Source organism: Budorcas taxicolor, chromosome 1 (assembly GCF_023091745.1).
Source record: "Budorcas taxicolor isolate Tak-1 chromosome 1, Takin1.1, whole genome shotgun sequence".
Classification (NCBI taxonomy): domain Eukaryota; kingdom Metazoa; phylum Chordata; class Mammalia; order Artiodactyla; family Bovidae; genus Budorcas; species Budorcas taxicolor.
In genome coordinates this window covers 142,160,327-142,180,934 of record NC_068910.1, presented here as the reverse complement: position 1 = coordinate 142,180,934, position 20,608 = coordinate 142,160,327, and the positions used below count along the sequence as shown (strand labels likewise).

Genomic DNA, 20,608 nt, shown 5'->3' with positions numbered 1-20,608 from the left:
ATATATATATATGTATATGTGTATACATATATATATCACTATTTAATATCTGTCCCTCTTAACTTAATAAATTTAGGATTTTTAAAAATAACATTGGACACCGCCCCCGCCGCAGCAATGCAGAGGGAGGAAAAACAGCTTGAGGCATCATTAGATGCACTGCTGAATCAAGTGGCTGATCTTAAAAAAATTAAAAAAATAAAAAATAAAAAAATAAAAATAACATTGATGTCAGGGCATACATTTTAAATGGTCTTTTTTTTTAAAATAAACTAAACTGTAAAAAATTTGAAATGAAAAGCATGTTAAGAATGCTTAAAATTAATAATTTATTAATATTTGGGAACCAAGAGCCTCTGCTGGTAATTAAAATATTTGGAAGGGTTATGGTTATTTCCTAGAAGTATATAAAAAGCAGGCCTGAAAACAGCACTGGATCTTTATACTCAAAGTGTGATGCTAAAGCCAGCAGCACCCATCACCTGGGAGCTTGTATGAAATGAAGAGTCTCAGGCCCCATCTGAAACCTACGGAACTAGAATCTGCATTGACAAGATTTCCAGGTGACTCGCAAGTGCTTTAACATTTGAGAAGCACTACACTTGAGATCACTATTTCACCTCCCATTTTATAAATGGGAAAAGCCAGACACAGTGTGGTGGGACTTGGCCATGCTCAAAGGATATTGAATATTTTTAATTTAAGAACTCTGTATATTCTGGTCATCTGTATTTGCTAATAGCAGGGAGTAAAGCCAAACACTTTAACTCCAATTAACAAATCTATAATTAATTAGTAAAATGATCTTCCCTCAAGTTTCCCATTTTGTAGAACAAGCTGTTTAAATTGGCTGGGGCTCAGGCCGGCATATTTGTGAATTTCACAATTCACAGATGTTAGACACTCTCAGGCTAAGTAAGGAAGAGAATGTCAAGTTTTAAATAGCTTCTCCCTTCTATCCTGGCTGCAGCAACAAATAAAATATTTTTATGAAACACATTTTGAACCAAATTTTCTCAAAAGGAAATGTCAAACTGCTCTGAAAAGGACTTTAGATTATCTCACAACTTTGACAACTTCTGATATCACCAGTTTACAGGTGACCTGTGATTAGGGGTGAATGGAGGATGTGAACTTACCTTGTTAGTGACACTTGGACACACTTTTTGTTTTTAGTTTTTTTTTTTTCTGTTGGAGTCTATTTTAATTTAGCTTCTGGATCATATTTCATTCAATTTCCAAATCCACAAAACCATGATTGGTTTTTACAGCCTATATTCAGAAAGGAAGTGAATTATTCTGTATGTAGACTTTTGATATATTATTTTGGATATATGAACAAGTTAATGGTTTTACTCCAAAGTAGCTCGAGCTAAAAACCAGCCAAAACAATAGACATAAATAAAAAAGTGGAAAGACTGAGAGAGACAGAAAGACCTTAAATGTTTCCAGTAACAGGCAATTTGAAATAATTTTGTAAGCTTCAAAATAGTCAAAAATTCTACATTATTTTCCATTAATATGCTTTAAGAAAATTATGAGTGTGTGTTTGAGGTAGGATATTTTAAAAATTCAATAAAGGTTTTTTTGTTTTTGTTTTTTAATTTAGAGAAGGCAATACTAAGGGGATGTGAATGGGTTATCTCTTTTAGTTGAGACGAAGAGTGAGTTCTAGGTTAAATATAATCAAGGAATTTCCCCCTCTTTGCTATTTGAGATTGTGACCACAACAGGCGGTTGGCTGAAAGGGAGAATGAAGGGGGGGTTGGGGGAGGGCAGAGAGGTGGAGATGAAGAAGAAGAAGAAAGAAAAAAAAACAACTTCCTAAGCAGCTCTGTGAAATACTTAGTTACAGAAGCAGTCACAGAAGTCCTCAAATTAAATCAGTATGCAGATACGAGGAAGCATTAATTAGTTGGAGCAGGGTGGACATTCATTAGCTCTGCTCTGTTGTGAAAGCCCAGGCTGCTGAAATTAAACTCTGATGCCATTCATGCCAGCATCCAATCACCAGAGAGACCAGAAGTTCAGAGATGACTCCAAATTGCCAACGAGTGTGGCCACTATACATGAAGGACTCTAAAGCCGTAGTAGAAAAGGAAGAACAGCTTTAGAGAGGATGCCCAGCTGGTAAGATTCGACTGTTTCTGGTGTTTTAATCACTTGATGAATCTCATTGGTTCAAATTGAGAAACGCTCCGCCTCTTTTCAAATATGTGTGAAGGGGGAAAGTGTCTACACGTCTATGTCTGATAGCATTTGACCCTATTGCTTTAAGCCTCCTGGCTTGATATCTATGTATACACAGGTATATGTGTATATGTTATATACTTTTCTCCATTTATTGATATCAAAGAGAGTTGAAGGAAATGAATTTTGAAACTTCACGGTGTGCCACCCTACAGTACTGTCCCGACCCTTACATCCAGCGGTGAGTTTAAACGTGAGATAAACTTCTATCGAAACTTAATTGGAGTGCCTTGTGTTTGATGAGTGTTTCTGCTGTATTCAAGAGCAGCCTCTCTTTGTTTATGAGCACAGTGAGATTATTTTGCACTTTCTGTGGACTTAAAGTGGTCTGTGGGCATCTCTTCTAGGTTTATTTTTTAAGTTCCTATCTGAATGTACAAAGTAACAAAGTTTGAAGACAGTCTTCCCATGATGTCTCAGAAAATTGTCACACCATTTTAAGGTTTTTAAAATCTGTTATTTGCCAGGCTCAGCACTCACCCACCCAAGTAGAAGACATTTCATTGGATAGGGATGTAATAGACTGTGAATGATCTTCAAGTCAAAATAAACACAGAGTAATTTTGATTTATGCAATAAAAAATAGATAAATAGCCATTGTTATACTAAACAGATTGTGGCTTGTCATTTTGGCTCTATAGCATATTTTCTTCTTGATTTGTTTCAAAACAAACATCATCTTTTGACAAATCCGACTTTTAAAACTTACAATTATCCTGAATTTTATTTCTGCTTATAGGAAGAAATGTTTGCCTAGCACTAAGGGGGAATATTAGCGAGTGGGCACAGTGTGTATGTGTGTACGTGTTTCAAATTAGAGGCTGCTATTTTTAAACTGGTAAATGAAATCCGAACAGTGTTTTTCCAGTCATAAAGTTATGGGAAATATTCAAGTTGTATGTAGCAGTGTGATGTTGTTAATTTAACAGCATGAGATTTGATGTCGGAATTTCATACTTTATTTTCTGAGACTAATGAGGGAGGTCCTCTGGCTGTTGAAAACGATGTGGTTCCAAAAGAGTTAACTTGTCATTCACCACGAGTGCCTAGGAGAGAATCAGTTCAGCAGCAGAGTAGGTTCTCTGGCCAGGACTCACTGTCCAATTGCCCAGGCAATTAAGGAGGCCATGTGATCTTTCTTCATTAATATGAGTTATTACCATGTAAGCAATAATGTAGACTATGTATTGGGTTGGCCAAAAATTTCGTTCAGGTTTTTCCATAACATCTTGCACAAAAATCCAAATGAACTTTTTGGCCAACCCTTTAAACGCAACTTCTTTCCCTGTGATGTTTCTGGTGGACTGACTGTATGAGAAAGCAGAAGAAGGAAAGAAAGGGAGAAATGTGAATGGAATGGTGGAGAGAGTAAGAGAAGAAAAGAAGAAAGAGGAAAGAGAGAGAAAGCAAGTTTGTTGTTCTCCGGGTTGAAGTTAGAAATGTGTATGGTGATTTGATTCCTGCCTTGCTGTGCATTGCAAACAATCGTAGCAAAAATGAATCGCTCTAGAATTCATGTTCTTATATAAGATTTCGTTGGCATTGTGGAATGAGTGGATAAAGAGAGAAATATTAAAGATTTTCTAGTTTCCAAAATTTTTCCAGCCTCAACATTTTCTACTTCAATAAAATCTTTGAAAGAATATTTCTAAGAGGATAATTCTGGTGAAACATTAGCTGTATAATGTGTCCCCTGAGGACATCTTTTTTAAAGTGGGTGCTTGGATCTACCTCAGCTCTAGAAGAAACTTTCTTCTATTGACTAGCAATCTGCATGTCAATCATGAAGACCTCTGTCCAGGTGTATTTCTAATGATTGATGAGGGAAGCCTATAAATATGAATACACAAGGAAATTGCTTTTCAGAGAGTCCCACCAACCTGCCCATTGATGGAGCAAATATCATCTCAATTTTTGACAGGCTGTAAAATTTAAAATAATAATAGTACTTTAAAAATGTTTTAAATTCTGCTGAATATCTGAACTTAATGGCAAGTGTCACTTTTGGGGAAGGGGGGTTCATGTTGGGCAGCTGTGAGATGGTGGTGCAGAGTGATCAGCGAACATTTATTTGCCAAATAAATTGTTTTAGGTAAGATTATCTACTTTCCATTTGTCATTAAAACTTAATTGGAAAATAAACTGAAGAAAAATGTTCCTTGCCAACCGTCTACTTACTCTGAGCAAGGCACTGGAAATACAAAAATGAACAAGATATTGCTGTAATGTTTAACTCTACAATACTTACATATTTAATAATGAACATTTTCCTCATATTTTTAACCACTGTCAGATATTTCAAATTCTGAATTATTGTATTTTTCTGTCTAGACTGTTTAGGGAATAAATGAATGAATAACTAGAATATCTCTATAAGAAAGAATCAAACAATATTCTGTTTGATTCCTCAGGAGTGAATATGTTTGAGCTGGTTTTTCTAAGCAGACAATCCTTGTAGTTCTCAGTTTACAAAATCTATTTTAAGTAAGACCAAATTTAATCATTCCATAATCATAGTCATCTACATAGTTAAATTTGTCTTTTTCCTGACCTTGTCTTTAGAAAGAAGTTATAAAAGAGAATTTTCATAAAAGGAAAGAACAGGATTTCTTGTTATTTTTAGCTGTAAGCTACCTTATGCATGAATTTCCTTTTATCAAAGAATACAATAAATGAGAGCTGCTATTATCATTTATTACTGAATGTTAATGCCATTTCCCCAAAAGCCAGTTTTAATATACGTTTCAAAGTATGATGGTAATCATTCTCCGTTAAAATTTAGATTTCACCCTCTGCTTTTTTTCTCTTTGCACCTGAACATATTAACATATTATGCATTTGGTTGTGCTCTGATGTGGATGCTAATTTACTGTAGTTTTTACAAAAACTTTTCTGAAAATCAAAGATACAGAAAGATACTGAAACTATCTAAGCTATATACAAGAGGAGAAGGTGGACAAATCACAAGTTTTGTCACTTTATTGCTACCTTCATTTTTTTAAAAAATAGATGAAATTGTGGAAATCGATAAACAAGAGCCAAATGGTAAGATACCATTTCCTTATAAATTAAAACCATAATCAACTGAGTCTGTTTAATTTTTATTTATAAATATTCAAAGTGAATCTAAATTTTAGCATTTTAGGAATTAGATTTTGTTAATTTATCATTTGGATTATAGTTTAGGCTTTTTGCATAATTAGTTTTGGAATTGCCACCTTGTTTTTAACATAGATCTCTTTAACCAAGTAATTCTAAAAAACAGATTGAATTCCTCCAAATGTCGTTTTGAAGATTAACCAGTTAAAATGATAAAAGGAATCAAGATTAAATTTTGAAACATTTAGCTGAGGACTAAAATAAGAGAGAGTAAAACATATTACAATTTGAAATGACTTTGAGTTTGTTTCTTTGTTTTTTCAGTCACCATCTACTCAAAGAAGTTTAAACTGTTAAAGTACTGTATGGATGAGTAAGAAGTATTTCCTGTGTAAATTACATATTGATTGTGAATTTTATGCTTTACTGGCTTAAAGGTCAATTTTTTAAACTGTGCTTTCTAAATACATCCCAAAATGACAAGGAGGGCTGTGGGTGACAGTGAACGTACAGCGGAGGATCATTTTATTTGTCAAATACAGTCTCATAAAGACAGATGCAGTCAGTTTCGTGTAGAGTGTCTTCAGTTTGCTTCTCCACATCCATCCTACACCCTTTTGTTCTGAATCCCACCCAGGAAGCTGATTTATGAAGACTTCCTTATGAAGCAGTTCCTTTCTCTTCTGTTTTTTCTTGGGTTCAATCAGTGGGTACCTTTAGCAGGAGATCAAAGGACAGGAGGGGGATGAATTGGGGGTTTATGTTTACCTGCTTCTCCGTTGGGTTTTCCACTAAAGGTTGCAGGTCTACAGGGGCTCTTAAAACAGGTCTGGGTATCTTGAGTTTAAGTAACTTCTCTCTACTCTCCTTTTCCTTCAAACTTAGGGGTGTAACAATTTTTAGCCACTGCTAAGTCCAAAATGTCATACCATATCTCTTCTCCCTTCATCAATAGTCCCTTTATTAAACTCTCTTAATTTACTCTTTTTTCAGATGCTTTTTCCTTTCAGGATCACATCCAGTAGAAACATGAAAACTGTGCCCATAGTGTTCTTTATGTACACATGGAGACTTTGAAAATTAATATATCATTTAATAATATAATTTTGATGCCTTTTAAGGATGTATCCATCCATTTCAGTGAGCAAACCATTTTTAATACAGCTAATCCATTAATTTTAGCCAGTTCCATAATCACTAAATTTCTCTGTCTGACTGAAAGGAATGAGCCAACATGCTGCAATCTGTATAGCTTTTACATCAGTGCTTGAAATGAAGAAAGGCAGAGGGCAGGGAGAATTGATTCATAAAGTAAAATAAAGATACAGTTTATCAACAGGGACTAATGTAGTCACCAGTTGTAGTCAAGAAAAATCTGCTTCCAACCCTTACAATTTTCACAAGAATAAATGCCAAAAGACCTTTATGACCCACTGTTGTTAGCCAAGAGTAAAATATACTATAATTCTGTACACAGCTCCTGAACTGTGAGTGCATTTAAATGGCAGAGAGGCAGGGAAGTGTGTCAGCTGAGGGCACATAGGACTCATCAAAAGTTCTGGGTAATAATCTTAAGGCCACCACTAACTGATCATGTGACTTTAATGGAAACTACTTAAGCCATCCAAATCAAAATTTCCTAATAAGTTAATCAGGGATAAGAACTTGTAGTCTACTGTTCATAGCTGAAACACTGAGAATTAAATAATAACCCACTAAACTCTTAAATTCATCCACTTAGTGTACTGCTAGGTTCTACTGTTGTGTATATAGGGGCTTCCCTGGTGGCTCAACGGTAAAAAAAGAAAAATCCACCTGCTGTGCAGGAGAGGCAGGTTCGATTTCTGGGTCAGGAAGATCCCATCAAGAAGGAAATGGCAACCCATTCCAGTATTCTTGCTGGGAGAATCCCATGGATGGAGGAGACTTGCAGGTTACAGTCTATGGTGTCACAAAAGATTTGGACATGATTTAGTGACTAAACAACAACTAGTGTGTGTCCAGCACACTGGTGAACTAGAGTTTCCTTCCCAGCAACAACTGTGTCCTCATGGAGGCATACCTAGCTTTCATTTTGCTCTATATGATCTTTAAGCACAACGGTGATTATGAGTCCTGCCCCATGATGTTGATTTGTCTCCATTCTTCTGCTTTAGAATTGAGAAATTTAAAAGCTAGAGAGATTAAGGGACTTGCCCAAAATCACATACAAAAATAGTAGCAGAACCAAGCCTAGAATCCAAGTCTCTCCCCCAATCAATGCTTTACACCACAAAACATACTATTTTCTTAGATCCATACAGAACTTTATGAGTAACAAAGTGTTATTCAACACGTTATGTAGCTGATTCAGCAGGACAGATGAGGTAGGCAATATAATGGTCTCCAGCGATAGTCGTGTCTTCTTTTTTTATTTTGTATTGAGGTACAGCTGATTAACAGTGTTGTGATACTTTCAGGTGAATAGCAAAGGGACTCAGCCATATATATGCATGTATCCATTCTCCCGCAAACTCCCCTCTCATCCAGGCTGCCATGTAATGTTGAGCAGAGCTCCATGTGCTGTGCAGTAGGTCCTTGCTGGCCTCCCATTTTGAATATAGCAGTGCATATACATGTCCATCCCAAACTCCCTATCTATCCTTTCCCCTCATCCTTCCCCCTGGAAGGATAAGCTTGTTCTTGAATTCTTTGTGTCTATTTCTGTTTTATGTTTATTTGGATTATTTCTTTTTAGAAGATTTAGATTCTTCTTTATTCATTCCTCTGTTGATGGACATTAGGTTGATTCCATGTCTTGGCTATTTTAAACAGTGCTGCAATGAACATTGGAATGCAAGTATCTTTTCAGATCATGTTTTTCTCCAGATATATGCCTAGGAGTGGATTGCAGGTCATATGGTAGCTCTATATTTAGTTTTTTTATGGAACTGTTATATTACACATGATTATATGTTATATTACACAGAAAAGAGATATTAGGTTGCATATGGAATTAAGGCTGCTAATCAGCTGATCTTAAAATAGGTAGATTATCTTGGACTATCCAAGTGGTATATAATCACGAGACTCCTTAAAAGTGAAAGTTGGAGGTAGAAAGTCAAAGTGATATGAAGTGAGTGAAGATTTAATGGATTTTGTAGATGGAAGCGGATCAGGAGCCAAGGAAGGGTGGCTGTCTCTAGAAACTGGAAAAGGCAAGGAAACAGATTTTCCTTAACAGCCACCAGGAGGAACACAGGCCTGCCAACATCTTGATTTCAACCCAGTTAAATCTGTCTCAGGCTTCTAACCTGCAGAATTGTGAGATAATACATCTGGGTTGGTTTAAGCCACAAGTTTGTGATAGCTTGTTGCAGCTGCAATAGGAAACGAATTCACCAGGTAATGAATTTTTATCCTCAAATTGTAGACATGGAACTTAAACCCTTTTTTTTGTTGTTTTGTTTTGATTTGTTTGTTTAACTAAAATATTCCATAAGCTTATCTATTTTTCTTTTTTTTCTTTTATTTTTTATTTTTATTTTTTATTTTTTATTTTTTTAATTTATTTTAATTGGAGGTTAATTACTTTACAATATTGTATTGGTTTTGCCATACATCAACATGAATCTGCCACAGATATACAGGTATACACGTGTTCCCCATCCTGAACCCGCCTCCCTCCTCCCTCCCTGTACCATCCCTCTGGGTCATCCCAGTGCACCAGCCCCAAGCATCCAGTATCATGCATCGAACCTGGACTGGTGATTCATTTCATATATGATATTATATATGTTTCAATGCCATTCTCCCAAATCATCCCACCCTCTCCCTCTCCCACAGAGTCCAAAAGCCTGTTCTATACATCTGTGTCTCTTTTGCTGTCTCACATACAGGGTTATCATTACCATCTTTCTAAATTCCATATATATGCGTTAGTATACTGTATGGTGTTTTTCTTTCTGGCTTACTTCACTTTGTATAATCGGCTCCAGTTTCATCCACCTCATTAGAACTGATTCAGATGAATTTTTTTCAATGTCTGAGTAATACTCCATTGTGTATATGTACCACAGCTTTCTTATCCATTCATCTGCTGATGGACATCTAGGTTACTTCCATGTCCTGGCTATTATAAACAGTGCTGTGATGAACATAGGGGTACACGTGTCTTTTTCAGTTCTGGTTTCCTCAGTGTGTATGCCTAGCAGTGGGATTGCTGGATCATCAGTGCAGTTCAGTCACTCAGTCGTGTCCGACTCTTCGTGAACCCATGAGTTGCAGCATGCCAGGCCTCCCTGTCCATCACCAACTCCCGGAGTTCACTCAGACTCACGTCCATCGAGTCAGTGATGCCATCCAGCCATCTCATCCTCGGTCGTCCCCTTCTCCTCCTGCCCCCAATCCCTCCCAGCATCAGGGTCTTTTCCAATGAGTCAACTCTTCGCATGAGGTGACCAAACTACTGGAGTTTCAGCTTCAACATCATTCCCTCCAAAGAAATCCCAGGGCTGATATCCTTCAGAATGGACTGGTTGGATCTCCTTGCAGTCCAAGGGACTCTCAAGAGTCTTCTCCAACACCACCATTCAAAAGCATCGATTCTTTGGCGCTCAGCCTTCTTCACAGTCCAACTCTCGCATCCATACATGACCACTGGGGAAACCATAGCCTTGACTAGATGGACCTTAGTCGGCAAAGTAATGTCTCTGCTTTTGAATATGCTATCTAGGTTGGTCATAACTTTTCTTCCAAGGAGTAAGCATCTTTTAATTTCATGGCTGCAGTCACCATCTGCAGTGATTTTGAAGCCCCCCAAAATAAAGTCTGACACTGTTTCCACTGTTTCCCCATCTATTTCCCATGAAGTGATGAGACCAGTTGCCATGATCTTCGTTTTCTGAATGTTGAGCTTTAAGCTAATTTTTTCACTCTCCTCTTTTACTTTCATCAAGAGGCTTTTTAGTTCTTCTTCACTTTCTGCCATAAGGGTGGTGTCATCTGCATATCTGAGGTTATTGATATTTCTCCCAGCAATCTTGATTCCAGCTTGTGCTTCTTCCAGCCCAACGTTTCTCATAATGTATTCTACATTTAAGTTAAATAAGCAGGGTGACAATATACAGCCTTGACACACTCCTTTTCCTATTTGGAACCAGTCTGTTGTTCCATGTCCAGTTCTAACTGTTGCTTCCTGACCTGCATATAGGTTTCTCAAGAGGCAGGTCATAAGGCAGTTCTATGTCCAGTTTTTTAAGGACTCTCCACACTGTTCTCCATACTGGCTGTACTAGTTTGCATTGCCACCAACAGTGTAAGAGGGTTCCCTTTTATCCACACCCTCTCCAGCATTTATTGCTTGTAGACTTTTGGATAGCAGCCATTCGGACTGGCGTGAAATGGTACCTTATTGTGGTTTTGATTTGCATTTCTCTGATAATGAGTGATGTTGAGCGTCTTTTCATGTGTTTGTTAGCCATCTGTATGTCTTCTTTGGAGAAATGTCTATTTAGTTCTTTGGCCCATTTTTTGATTGGGTCGTTTATTTTTCTGGAATTAAGCTGCAGGAGTTGTTTGTATATTTTTGAGATTAGTTGTTTGTCAGTTGCTTCATTTGCTATTATTTTCTCCCATTCAGAAGGCTATCTTTTCACCTTGCTTATAGTTTCCTTTGTTGTGCAGAAGCTTTTAAGTTTAATTAGGTCCCATTTGTTTATTTTTTCTTTTATTTCCAGTATTCTGGGAGGTGGGTCATAGAGGATCCTGCTGTGATGTATTTCGGAGAGTGTTTTGCCTATGTTCTTCTCTAGGAGTTTTATAGTTTCTGGTCTTACATTTAGATCTTTAATCCATTTTGAGTTTATTTTTGTGTATGGTGTTAGAAAGTGTTCTAGTTTCATTCTTTTACAAGTGGTTGACCAGTTTTCGCAGCACCACTTGTTAAAGAGATTGTCTTTTCTCCCTCGTATATTCTTGCTTCCTTTGTCAAAGATAAGGTGTCCATAGGGGTGTGGATTTATCTCTGGGCTTTCTATTTTGTTCCATTAATCTATATTTCTGTCTTTGTGCCAGTACCATACTGTCTTGATGACTGTGGCTTTGTAGTAGAGCCTGAAGTCAGGCAGGTTGATTCCTCCAGTTCCATTCTTCTTTCTCAAGATTGCTTTGGCTATTCGAGGTTTTTTGTATTTCCATACAAATTGTGAAATTATTTGTTCTAGCTCTGTGGAAAATACCATTGGTAGCTTGATAGGGATTGCATTGAATCTATTGATTGCTTTGGGTAGTGTACTCATTTTCACTATAATTGGTTCTTCCAATCCATGAACATGGTATATTTTGCCATCTATTAGTGTCCTCTTTGATTTCTTTCACCAGTATTTTATAGTTTTCTATATATAGGTCTTTAGTTTCTTTAGGTAGATATATTCCTAAGAAATTTATTCTTTTCATTGCAATGGTGAATAGAATTGTTTCCTTAATTTCTCTTTCTATTTTCTCATTATTAGTGTATAGGAATGCAAGGTATTTCTGTGTGTTGATTTTATATCCTGCAACTTTACTATATTCATTGATTAGCTCTAGTAATTTTCTGGTGAAGTCTTTAGGGCTTTCTATGTAGAGGATCATGTCATCTGCAAACAGTGAGAGTTTTACTCTTCTTTTCCAATTTGGATTCCTTTTATTTCTTTTTCTGCTCTGATTGCTGTGGCCAAAACATCCAAAAAGTAGTGGTGAAAGTGGGCACCCTGTCTTGTTCCCGACTTTAGGGGAAATGCTTTCAATTTTTCACCATTGAGGATAATGTTTGCTGTGGGTTTGTCATATATAGCTTTTATTATGCTGAGGTATGTTCCTTCTATTCCTGCTTTCTGGAGAGTTTTTTATCATAAATGGATGTTGAATTTTGTCAAAGGCTTTCTCTGCATCTATTGAGATACTCATTGGTTTTTGCTTTTCAATTTGTTAATGTGATGTATTACATTGATTGATTTGTGCATATTGAAGAATCCTTGCATCCCTGGGAGAAAGCCCACTTGGTCATGATGTATGATCTTTTTAATGTGTTGTTGGATTATGATTGCTAGAATTTTGTTAAGGATTTTTGCATCTATGTTCATCAGTGATACTGGCCCGTAGTTTTCTTTTTTTGTGGCATCTTTGTCAGGTTTTGGTATTAGGGTGATGGTAGCCTCCTAGAATGAGGTTGGAAGTTTACCTTCCTCTGCAATTTTCTGGAAGAGTTTGAGTAGGATAGGTGTTAGCTCTTCTCTAAATTTTTGAATAACCAACAAATCACAGAAGAAATCAAAGAATAAATCAAAATATGCATAGAAACCTATGAAAATGAAAACATAACAATCCAAAATCTGTGGGACACTGTAAAAGCAGTGCTAAGGGGAAAGTTCATAGCAATACAGGCATACCTCAAGAAATAAGAAAAAAGTCAAATAAATAACCTAAGTCTACACCTAAAGCAACTAGAAAAGGAAGAAATGGAGAACCCCAGGGTTAGTAGAAGGAAAGAAATCTTAAACATTAGGGCAGAAATAAATGCAAAAGAGACCATAAATGCATAAATAAATGCAAAAGAGACCATAGCAAAAATCAACAAAGCCTAAAGCTGGTTCTTTGAAAGGATAAATAAAATTGACAAACCATTAGCCAGACTCATGAGAAACAAAGGGAGAAAAATCACATCCATAAAATTAGAAATGAAAATGGAGAGATCACAACAGACCACACAGAAATACAAAGGATCATAAGAGACTGCTATCAGCAATTATATGCCAATAAAATGGACAATGTGGAAGAAATGGACAAATTCTTAGAAAAGTACAACTTTTCAAAACTGAACCTGGAAGAAATAGAAAATCTTAACAGACCCATCACAAGCATGGAAATTGAAACTGTAATCAGAAATCTTCCATCAAACAAAAGCCCAGGTCCAGACGGCTTCACAGCTGAATTTTATCTATTTTTCTTGGTGCTGAGTGGGAAAGATAAACGGTATGAGTAAGATACAGTCCTAGACCTCAGGGCTTTAAAGAAGAACTACATGCATCAAAATACTACAGAGAGGTGCAAGAGAGGGTAGAAGGCCCTGGATGTGCAGCCTGAGAATTGCAAGTACAAAGCACCCACCATGAAGGCTGCAAGTTGGAAGAGTGACTTTGGTTAGTAGCATCTGTTGAAAAAAAGTGAAAAGTGAAAGTTAGTCACACAATTGTGTCTGACTCTTTGCTGTCCCATGGACTGTAGCATGCCAGGCTCCTCTGTTCATGGAATTGTCCAGGCAAGAGTACTGGAGTGGGTTGCCATTTCCTTCTCCAGGGGATCTTCCTGACTCAAGGATCAAACCTGGGTCTCCTGCATTGCAGGCAGATTCTTTTACCAACTGAGCTACTAGGGAAGCCTCTGTTAAGGTTCCTCAAAAAAGGTTTTTAGGGAAATACATTTGACTTTCAGGAAGTAACTGAAACTGACACCCAAATTCATACTCAGGAAAACTCAGTAATAGATACATTCACTTCTGATGCTGTTAGGAATTCAGAGAGCTGAGACTCAATAATGTGAGGCTATAACTTGATAAGTCTAGCTGGAGCCTTGGAATTTTATTGTAAACAAAAATAATTTTGATTCATGTACTTCTCAGACCATTCAGACCACTCTTGGGGGGAAATAGTTGTAGGCCTTCTGTGCTATAAGGTTCCCAGTTAATTTTAGGTTTCCAATTACACTGATGGCACCCTCTGAGAAACTGAGCATGAGGGGAAGGAATGCAAAATGCAGCATTTTTATCAAGCACTCCAGAAGATTTTCTTGTATACACACCCAGTTTTGAGAACCACTCTATGCAGGGAGGAGAACTTGGACTGAATATCCCAGTCATAAAAAGCTCATAAAAAGGTACCCAGTGATGTGAACAATGGGAGATGCATGTCTTTCCAAAGAGAGACTTCATGTTCTCACTTTACTTAAAAGCCAAATGGATTGTGAGATTAAAGTGGCAATTTTCAATCTGTTTCAACTCAAGAGAGCCAAGTTTTTGATTAGCTGTTTGCAGCTCAAATTTGTCCTGACAGGGTTTCTATCTCCTTTAAAGAATTCACCAAGAAATAGTCCTCAAGCAACAAGTGATGGATGGATAAAGCACTATAATTATGATCAAAGTCCAAAGACTCCAGTCTATGTAATTATGCACTTCCCAACCTCTGAAAGTCACTTTGTTCCATTTAAAATAGGATGAGACATGGACATGGGGTGATGTGTACTTTTTTGGTTTTCAAGGTTTGGGAAATGACAGTTATTAACATTTCTGTTTTACCTTAAGCCATAATATTTGGGGAATAATTTAGAGGGAGAGGATTGTCACTCAATTATTATTGTTTGCCTTCCATTCTCCACTTATATCTGTCTCTCTTTTTATTATAAATTAGCCTCTTTGAAGCTCAGAATGAAATCATTAAGCTTAGAAGTCAAATTATAAGGACTCAAAAATCTCCTTGCCACTTTCCAATCTCTTATACCTTTTCTTTTTGTTTCAAATGAGCAAACTTAATATATCAAGTTGAATAGCAAACACCCATTGTCACTTTCCATGAACTCAAGCAGTTCTTTTATAATTGAGGGCAATGCCAGCATCATAATAATAAGACTGATAAAGCATTTTTAGTTGAGAAGTACAAAACTGAAAATTGTTGTGACAATTTAATCAGCTGCATGGTTACCTAGAGTAGATTTTTAATGTAAGGGTTTTGTTGTTGTTTGACTGTTTGGCTGTTTGTTTTCTTTTAAGTATAGTGGTATAGATTGAGGTGGTATAGATTTGGATAGAATACATACAAATTCATGGTAGGGGTAATGCTGCGATCAAGACTTTTTTTCTAAAGTTAAGTATGTTATGTCTTAAGATTCTTAAGATTATTGATTGAATTTAATTTATCCTCCAAACACATTTGACTTTTCATCAAGGTGTTCAATTTTTAGAGCTTCTTTAAAACAGTCAAGTCTTAATTATTTTTATTTGAAATTCAGCATTAGCTTTTCTTTTTCCTTTCTGACTCAGGGAACTTCCATTTTTATGATTGAGCTTAGTAGTGTCACTTCTTAACTATGTAATTTTATTCACTGAAACTTTCCATGAGAAAGCTCACTTTCTTCCAAATTTTTCATCACAACCTCCCCTAAATAAAAAGTGCTAATAAGATGTATGTTTCCATTTTATTTTTCATTTAAATCCTCTTATCTCAGGCAATGAATAAAACATTTTCTTATAGGATTTTCAAACTAACTTAAAAGCAATCTAATGAATTTTTTCAGCATCCCAGTTGATACTTCTAACATGATAAGTCTTTGCACCTGCATAAGCTATTTTGTAGAGGTTGATATGGCTTTAATGAATATTTTCAGCTTAGTGAAGAGCTCTCAGTGGATGACTTCTCTTCATGCTAGCACTGGTGTGAAGGTAGGCCATCCTAGGTGTTACATTTGCACTAACACATTTGATAGAACCTTATGTTAAATCATGTCTTCACTGAGTGAAAGTCTTGTCTCTGAAAGCACCACTTGCTCTTCTGTTGTTTGAGGACCCACCTTATCTTTCCACATAAAACGTATATATAATTTTTACATCAAAATATTGAATCATTTCCCCTCCCTAATTTTCCTTTTTTTAATAGATGTTCTATATACCTTCATTTCTTGAGAAGACAGAATATACCTGAGAAAGCTTAAATATCACAAAATACTTTAAAAAAATAGTTTAAACTTTGCTCTGCAAAAGTAAATTTAGGGCAGTTTGTGAGAGACATTATGATAGCCACTATCAAAAAGAAAAACACCCAGTAAAACTGACAAAATATGTAAATTATGGATTTTATAAAAAAAAGTTTTTTTATCTGGTTTGCTAGGCAAATTTGAAGGAGTTTTGTAAATTAGCAAATATTTAAATAAATTGATAAATACTGTTGGTTGGAGTGACAAAGAGGAATCAAAAAAGGGAAATTATAAAGTCATAAAATGTCTAAGCTTATTTGGAATGAAAAAAATATTCATTAATGTTCAGTAAATATTTACTAAACTAATACATAATAAGAAATTTAAAAATTCAAAGTTTTTAAGTATCAGTTTTTACCGTAGATCTTTTAGCTTTATCTGAATTAAGACCAGGATAAAGGAAGATCTTTGAAGATAAATGTCAGAGCACCTTAGGTATTCTCAAATGAAACATTCAGATAAAAGTACTTGTGATTTGATATTAATGATATCAAAAATTATCAGACAAATGACGTGTCCTCAACAATATTAGAAGCCAGCAAAACAAATCTAATAAAACAGTTGTTTTCCATATCACCTTCTAGCTCCATAATTTTTATACTTAACATATAATCATAAAATAATTTCAAATTTTATTATATAAATTACATAAGAACTTTCTGTATACAAATATGGACATTTACAAATAGCCAAGAATAGAAGAGAGGTGAAAGGCAAAAGAGAAAAGGAAAGATATATCCATCTGAATGCAGAGTTCCAAAGAATAGCAAGGAGAGATAAGAAAGGCTTCCTAAGTGATACATGCAAAAATAGAGGAAAATAATAGAATGGGAAAGGCTAGAGATCTCTTCAAGAAAATTAGAGATACCAAGGGAAACGTTTATGCAAAGATGGGCACAATAAAGGACAGAAACAGTATGGACTGAAAGATATTAAGAAGAGGTGGCAAGAATACACAGAAGACTATACAAAAAAGATCTTCATGACCCAGATAACCATGATCGTGTGATCACTCATGTAGAGTCCGACATCCTGGAATGCGAAGTCAAGTGGGCCTTAGGAAGCATCACTATGAACAAAGCTAGTGGAGGTGATGGAATTCCAGTTGAGCTATTTCAAATCCTGAAAGATGATGCTGTGAAACTGCTGCACTCAATATGCCAACAAATTTGGGAAAACTCAACAATGACCACAGGCTGGATATCATATTAAGGCAAAGCAACAGTTAGAATGGACATGGAACAACAGACTGGTTCCAAATAGGAAAAGGAGTACGTCAAGGCTGTATGTTGTCACCCTGCTTATTTAACTTATATGCAGAGTACATCATGAGAAATGCTGGACTGGAAGAAACACAAGCTGGAATCAAGATTGCCAGGAGAAATATCAATAACCTCAGATATGCAGATGACACCACCCTTATGGCAGAAAGTGAAGAGGAACTCAAAAGCCTCTTGATGAAAGTGAAAGAGGAGAGTGAAAAAGTTGGCTTAAAGCTCAACATTCAGAAAATGAAGATCATGGCATCCAGTCCCATCACTTCATGGGAAATAGATGGGGAAACAGTGGAAACAGTGTCAGACTTTATGTTTTTGGGCTCCAAAATCACTGCAGATGGTGATTGCAGCCATGAAATTAAAAGATGCTTACTCCTTGGAAGAAAAGTTATGACCAACCTAGATAGCATATTCAAGAGCAAAGACATTACTTCGCCGACTAAGGTCCATCTAGTCAAGGCTATGGTTTTTCCAGTAGTCATGTATGGATGTGAGAGTTGGACTGTGAAGAAGGCTGAGTGCCGAAGAATCGATGCTTTTGAACTGTGGTGTTGGAGAAGACTCTTGAGAGTCCCTTGGACTGCAAGGAGATCCAACCAGTCCATTCTGAAGGAGATCAGCCCTGGGATTTCTTTGGAAGGAATGAGGCTAAAGCTGAAGCTCCAATACTTTTGCCACCTCATGCGAAGAGTTGACTCATTGGAAAAGACTCTGGTGCTGGGAGGGATTCGGGGCAGGAGGAGAAGAGGACAACCGAGGATGAGATGGCTGGATGGCATCACTGACTCGATGGATGCGAGTCTGAGTGAACTCTGGGAGTTGGTGATGTACAGGGAGGCCTGGCGTGCTGCGATTCATGGGGTCACAAAGAGTCGGACACGACTGAGCGACTGAACTGAACTACAGGCAAATTATTGTAGTACATTTATTTCCTTTATTGGACATTTAGGATGGCTATTATAAATTAAAAATAGTATATAGCCACCTTTTTTACTTGTTTTCTTGGGATCATTTAATGAAACAAATATTTAAAGAAAGCAAACTAACACATAATCTATACAAATTACTCTATAATCTTCCAGTGTTGGACTTCCCTGGTGACTCAAACAGTATTACAAATGAAGAACTAAGCACTGAGAAATTCAGTTTGCCGAGGCCTCAGAGCTAGAAAGTAGTAGGAGTGGAATTAAAATCCTATTGGCTTCCCTGGTGGCTCAGATGGTAAAGAATCTCCCTGCAATGCAAGAGACCCAGTTTGTAGATGAGAGATTGATACTCAGAAAAATAATTAACTTAACCAAGATGACTTAACTAGTATGTGGAAGGAACTCTGTATTTTCATTTTTATCTGAGTCAGAATTTGAAACCAGGACTATCTAATCTAAACACTTTGCTGTTTCACCCAGAATATGCTGCCACCTAAGGAGAGGGTGGGCAAATAAAAGTATATATACTTTTTCAAGTTTTTGGAAAACATTGCTCTTTAAAAGGGTATGTCTATACATTTTTCCAGAGTTCTTGTTTAGATATTATTTTTAAAGTTTGATAATTTAATAGAAGACATGTACTTTAATGAACACTTTTTCATTAACTAGGATAATTATAAAAATTATAATTACAAATTTTCTAAGATTTCAACTTTTAATCCTGTATATTTAGAAAATGAGGATGACAGAAACCACTAAATACCTAATATTTATTGAATTCTTATTATGTACCAGAAACTGTTCTGTTCACTTTACATATTTAATTTTACACATTTAGTTCTCAAATCACCTGAAGAGGTACTTACTAGTATTATCTATTGTTACCCAAGAGACAGCAGCATAATGTTTAAGAGGCTGGATTTTGTGACCAAAATGCCAATCTTGCCCATCAAATTCTCTGCCAATAGTTAGATCTCCTAGCGATCTCTGTGTTTGTTCTCTCATGCATGGTGATATTCTACCTATCTGACTGAGTGGCTTTGAGAATTAAATGAGTGAATTTCACAAAGGACTTAAAGACAACAACTGGCACATAGTAAGTATAGGTGATAGCTTCTATTATCTTTACTCTACAGACGAAGACTTTGAGGCACAGAGAGGCTCTGTAATCTGCCCAGGTTACAATGGCTAGACACTGGTGGAGATAGGTAGGCTCCTGATTTCTGCAGCATTATTTTTCTATAGTCATACTTTAATTCTCAGCAGATTGTTACTGGCTCAGATGGTAAAGAATCTGCCTGCAATGCAGGAGACCCGGGTTTGATCCTTGGATTGGGAAGATCCCCTAGAGAAGGGAATGGACACCCTCTTTAGTATTCTTGCCTGGAAAATTCCATGGACAGGGGAGCCTGGCAGGCTACAGTCCATGGGATTGCAAAGAATCAGACACGACTGAAGTGACTGAGCATGGCTATTTAAATTCTAGAAAAATGGTTTGAATCTAAAGACAGAAAGTATGGGAATTTCCTGGTAGTCCAGTGGTTAGGACTCTGCACTTTGACTGCTGTGGGCCCAGGGTTTAATCCCTGGTGGGTGAACTAAGATCCCACAAGCCTCCTAGCACAACCAATAAATAAATAAATGGAGAAAGTGTTCCAAGGATTATTTTTACCATTAAAACAACCCTGGAAAAATGTTGGAAACAATCTATTCTGCCTCTGGATTTAAATGAGTTTCAACCATCCTAACTAAGACCTCACAAACAGGGATTCAACTTTGAAAGCCTGGAATTGCGCAGTTTGGAAACTCAAGATCGCTTAACCTCAAAAACTCTCTTTTAATTCCTTTTGTTTTGTTGTTATTTTGAATCTCCACTTTTGCTCCCCCATTGCTGTTAATAACTCACAAACCCCTCATTCCCTAATTCCTGTTATGAAATTTACTGATTTAAACATAATCCTCTTTCATGTACTCTCAACTCTAACCAAAATTAATTCTGCTATTTTCCTGTTTCCACTCTACTAATGTGATATATTTTTCCAGTGTGATATTTTGACCTTGACATTTCTTTCCTTTTACTCCCCACGTAGCTTGTCTTAACTGAAAGCCATTCTTTCCCTGAAAATACCTACATTGCCCGTTGTTCTTCAGTAGAAGCAAAGCCTTATTGCGAAGGCCAAGAGATGGACCTAATATATTTCATGTTCAGCACCACTGTTTTCAGATCAGTGTTTACCCACTATCACTCAGCAATTTCGTGTCTTTCGAAACCTCTTCATCAAAGTGGTTTACTGA

At 36.5% G+C, this 20,608-nt stretch overlaps 1 protein-coding gene across 3 annotated transcripts in view; it reads left to right on the top strand.

Annotated features, from left to right (window-relative positions):
* Nucleotides 1-1,990: 1,990 nt before the first annotated feature.
* The window catches only part of TP63 (tumor protein p63), a 261,935-nt gene continuing 243,317 nt past the window's right edge, over nucleotides 1,991-20,608 (top strand). For 2 of the 3 annotated variants that reach the window (XM_052645303.1, XM_052645246.1), the window contains exon 1: nucleotides 2,261-2,431. In XM_052645303.1, coding sequence (XP_052501263.1) covers nucleotides 2,370-2,431 — 62 coding nt within the window. In that variant the 5' untranslated portion in view covers nucleotides 2,261-2,369. Of the gene's footprint in view, nucleotides 2,131-2,260; nucleotides 2,432-20,608 lie in introns of those variants that run through there. The other variant, XM_052645369.1, reaches the window with a different exon arrangement.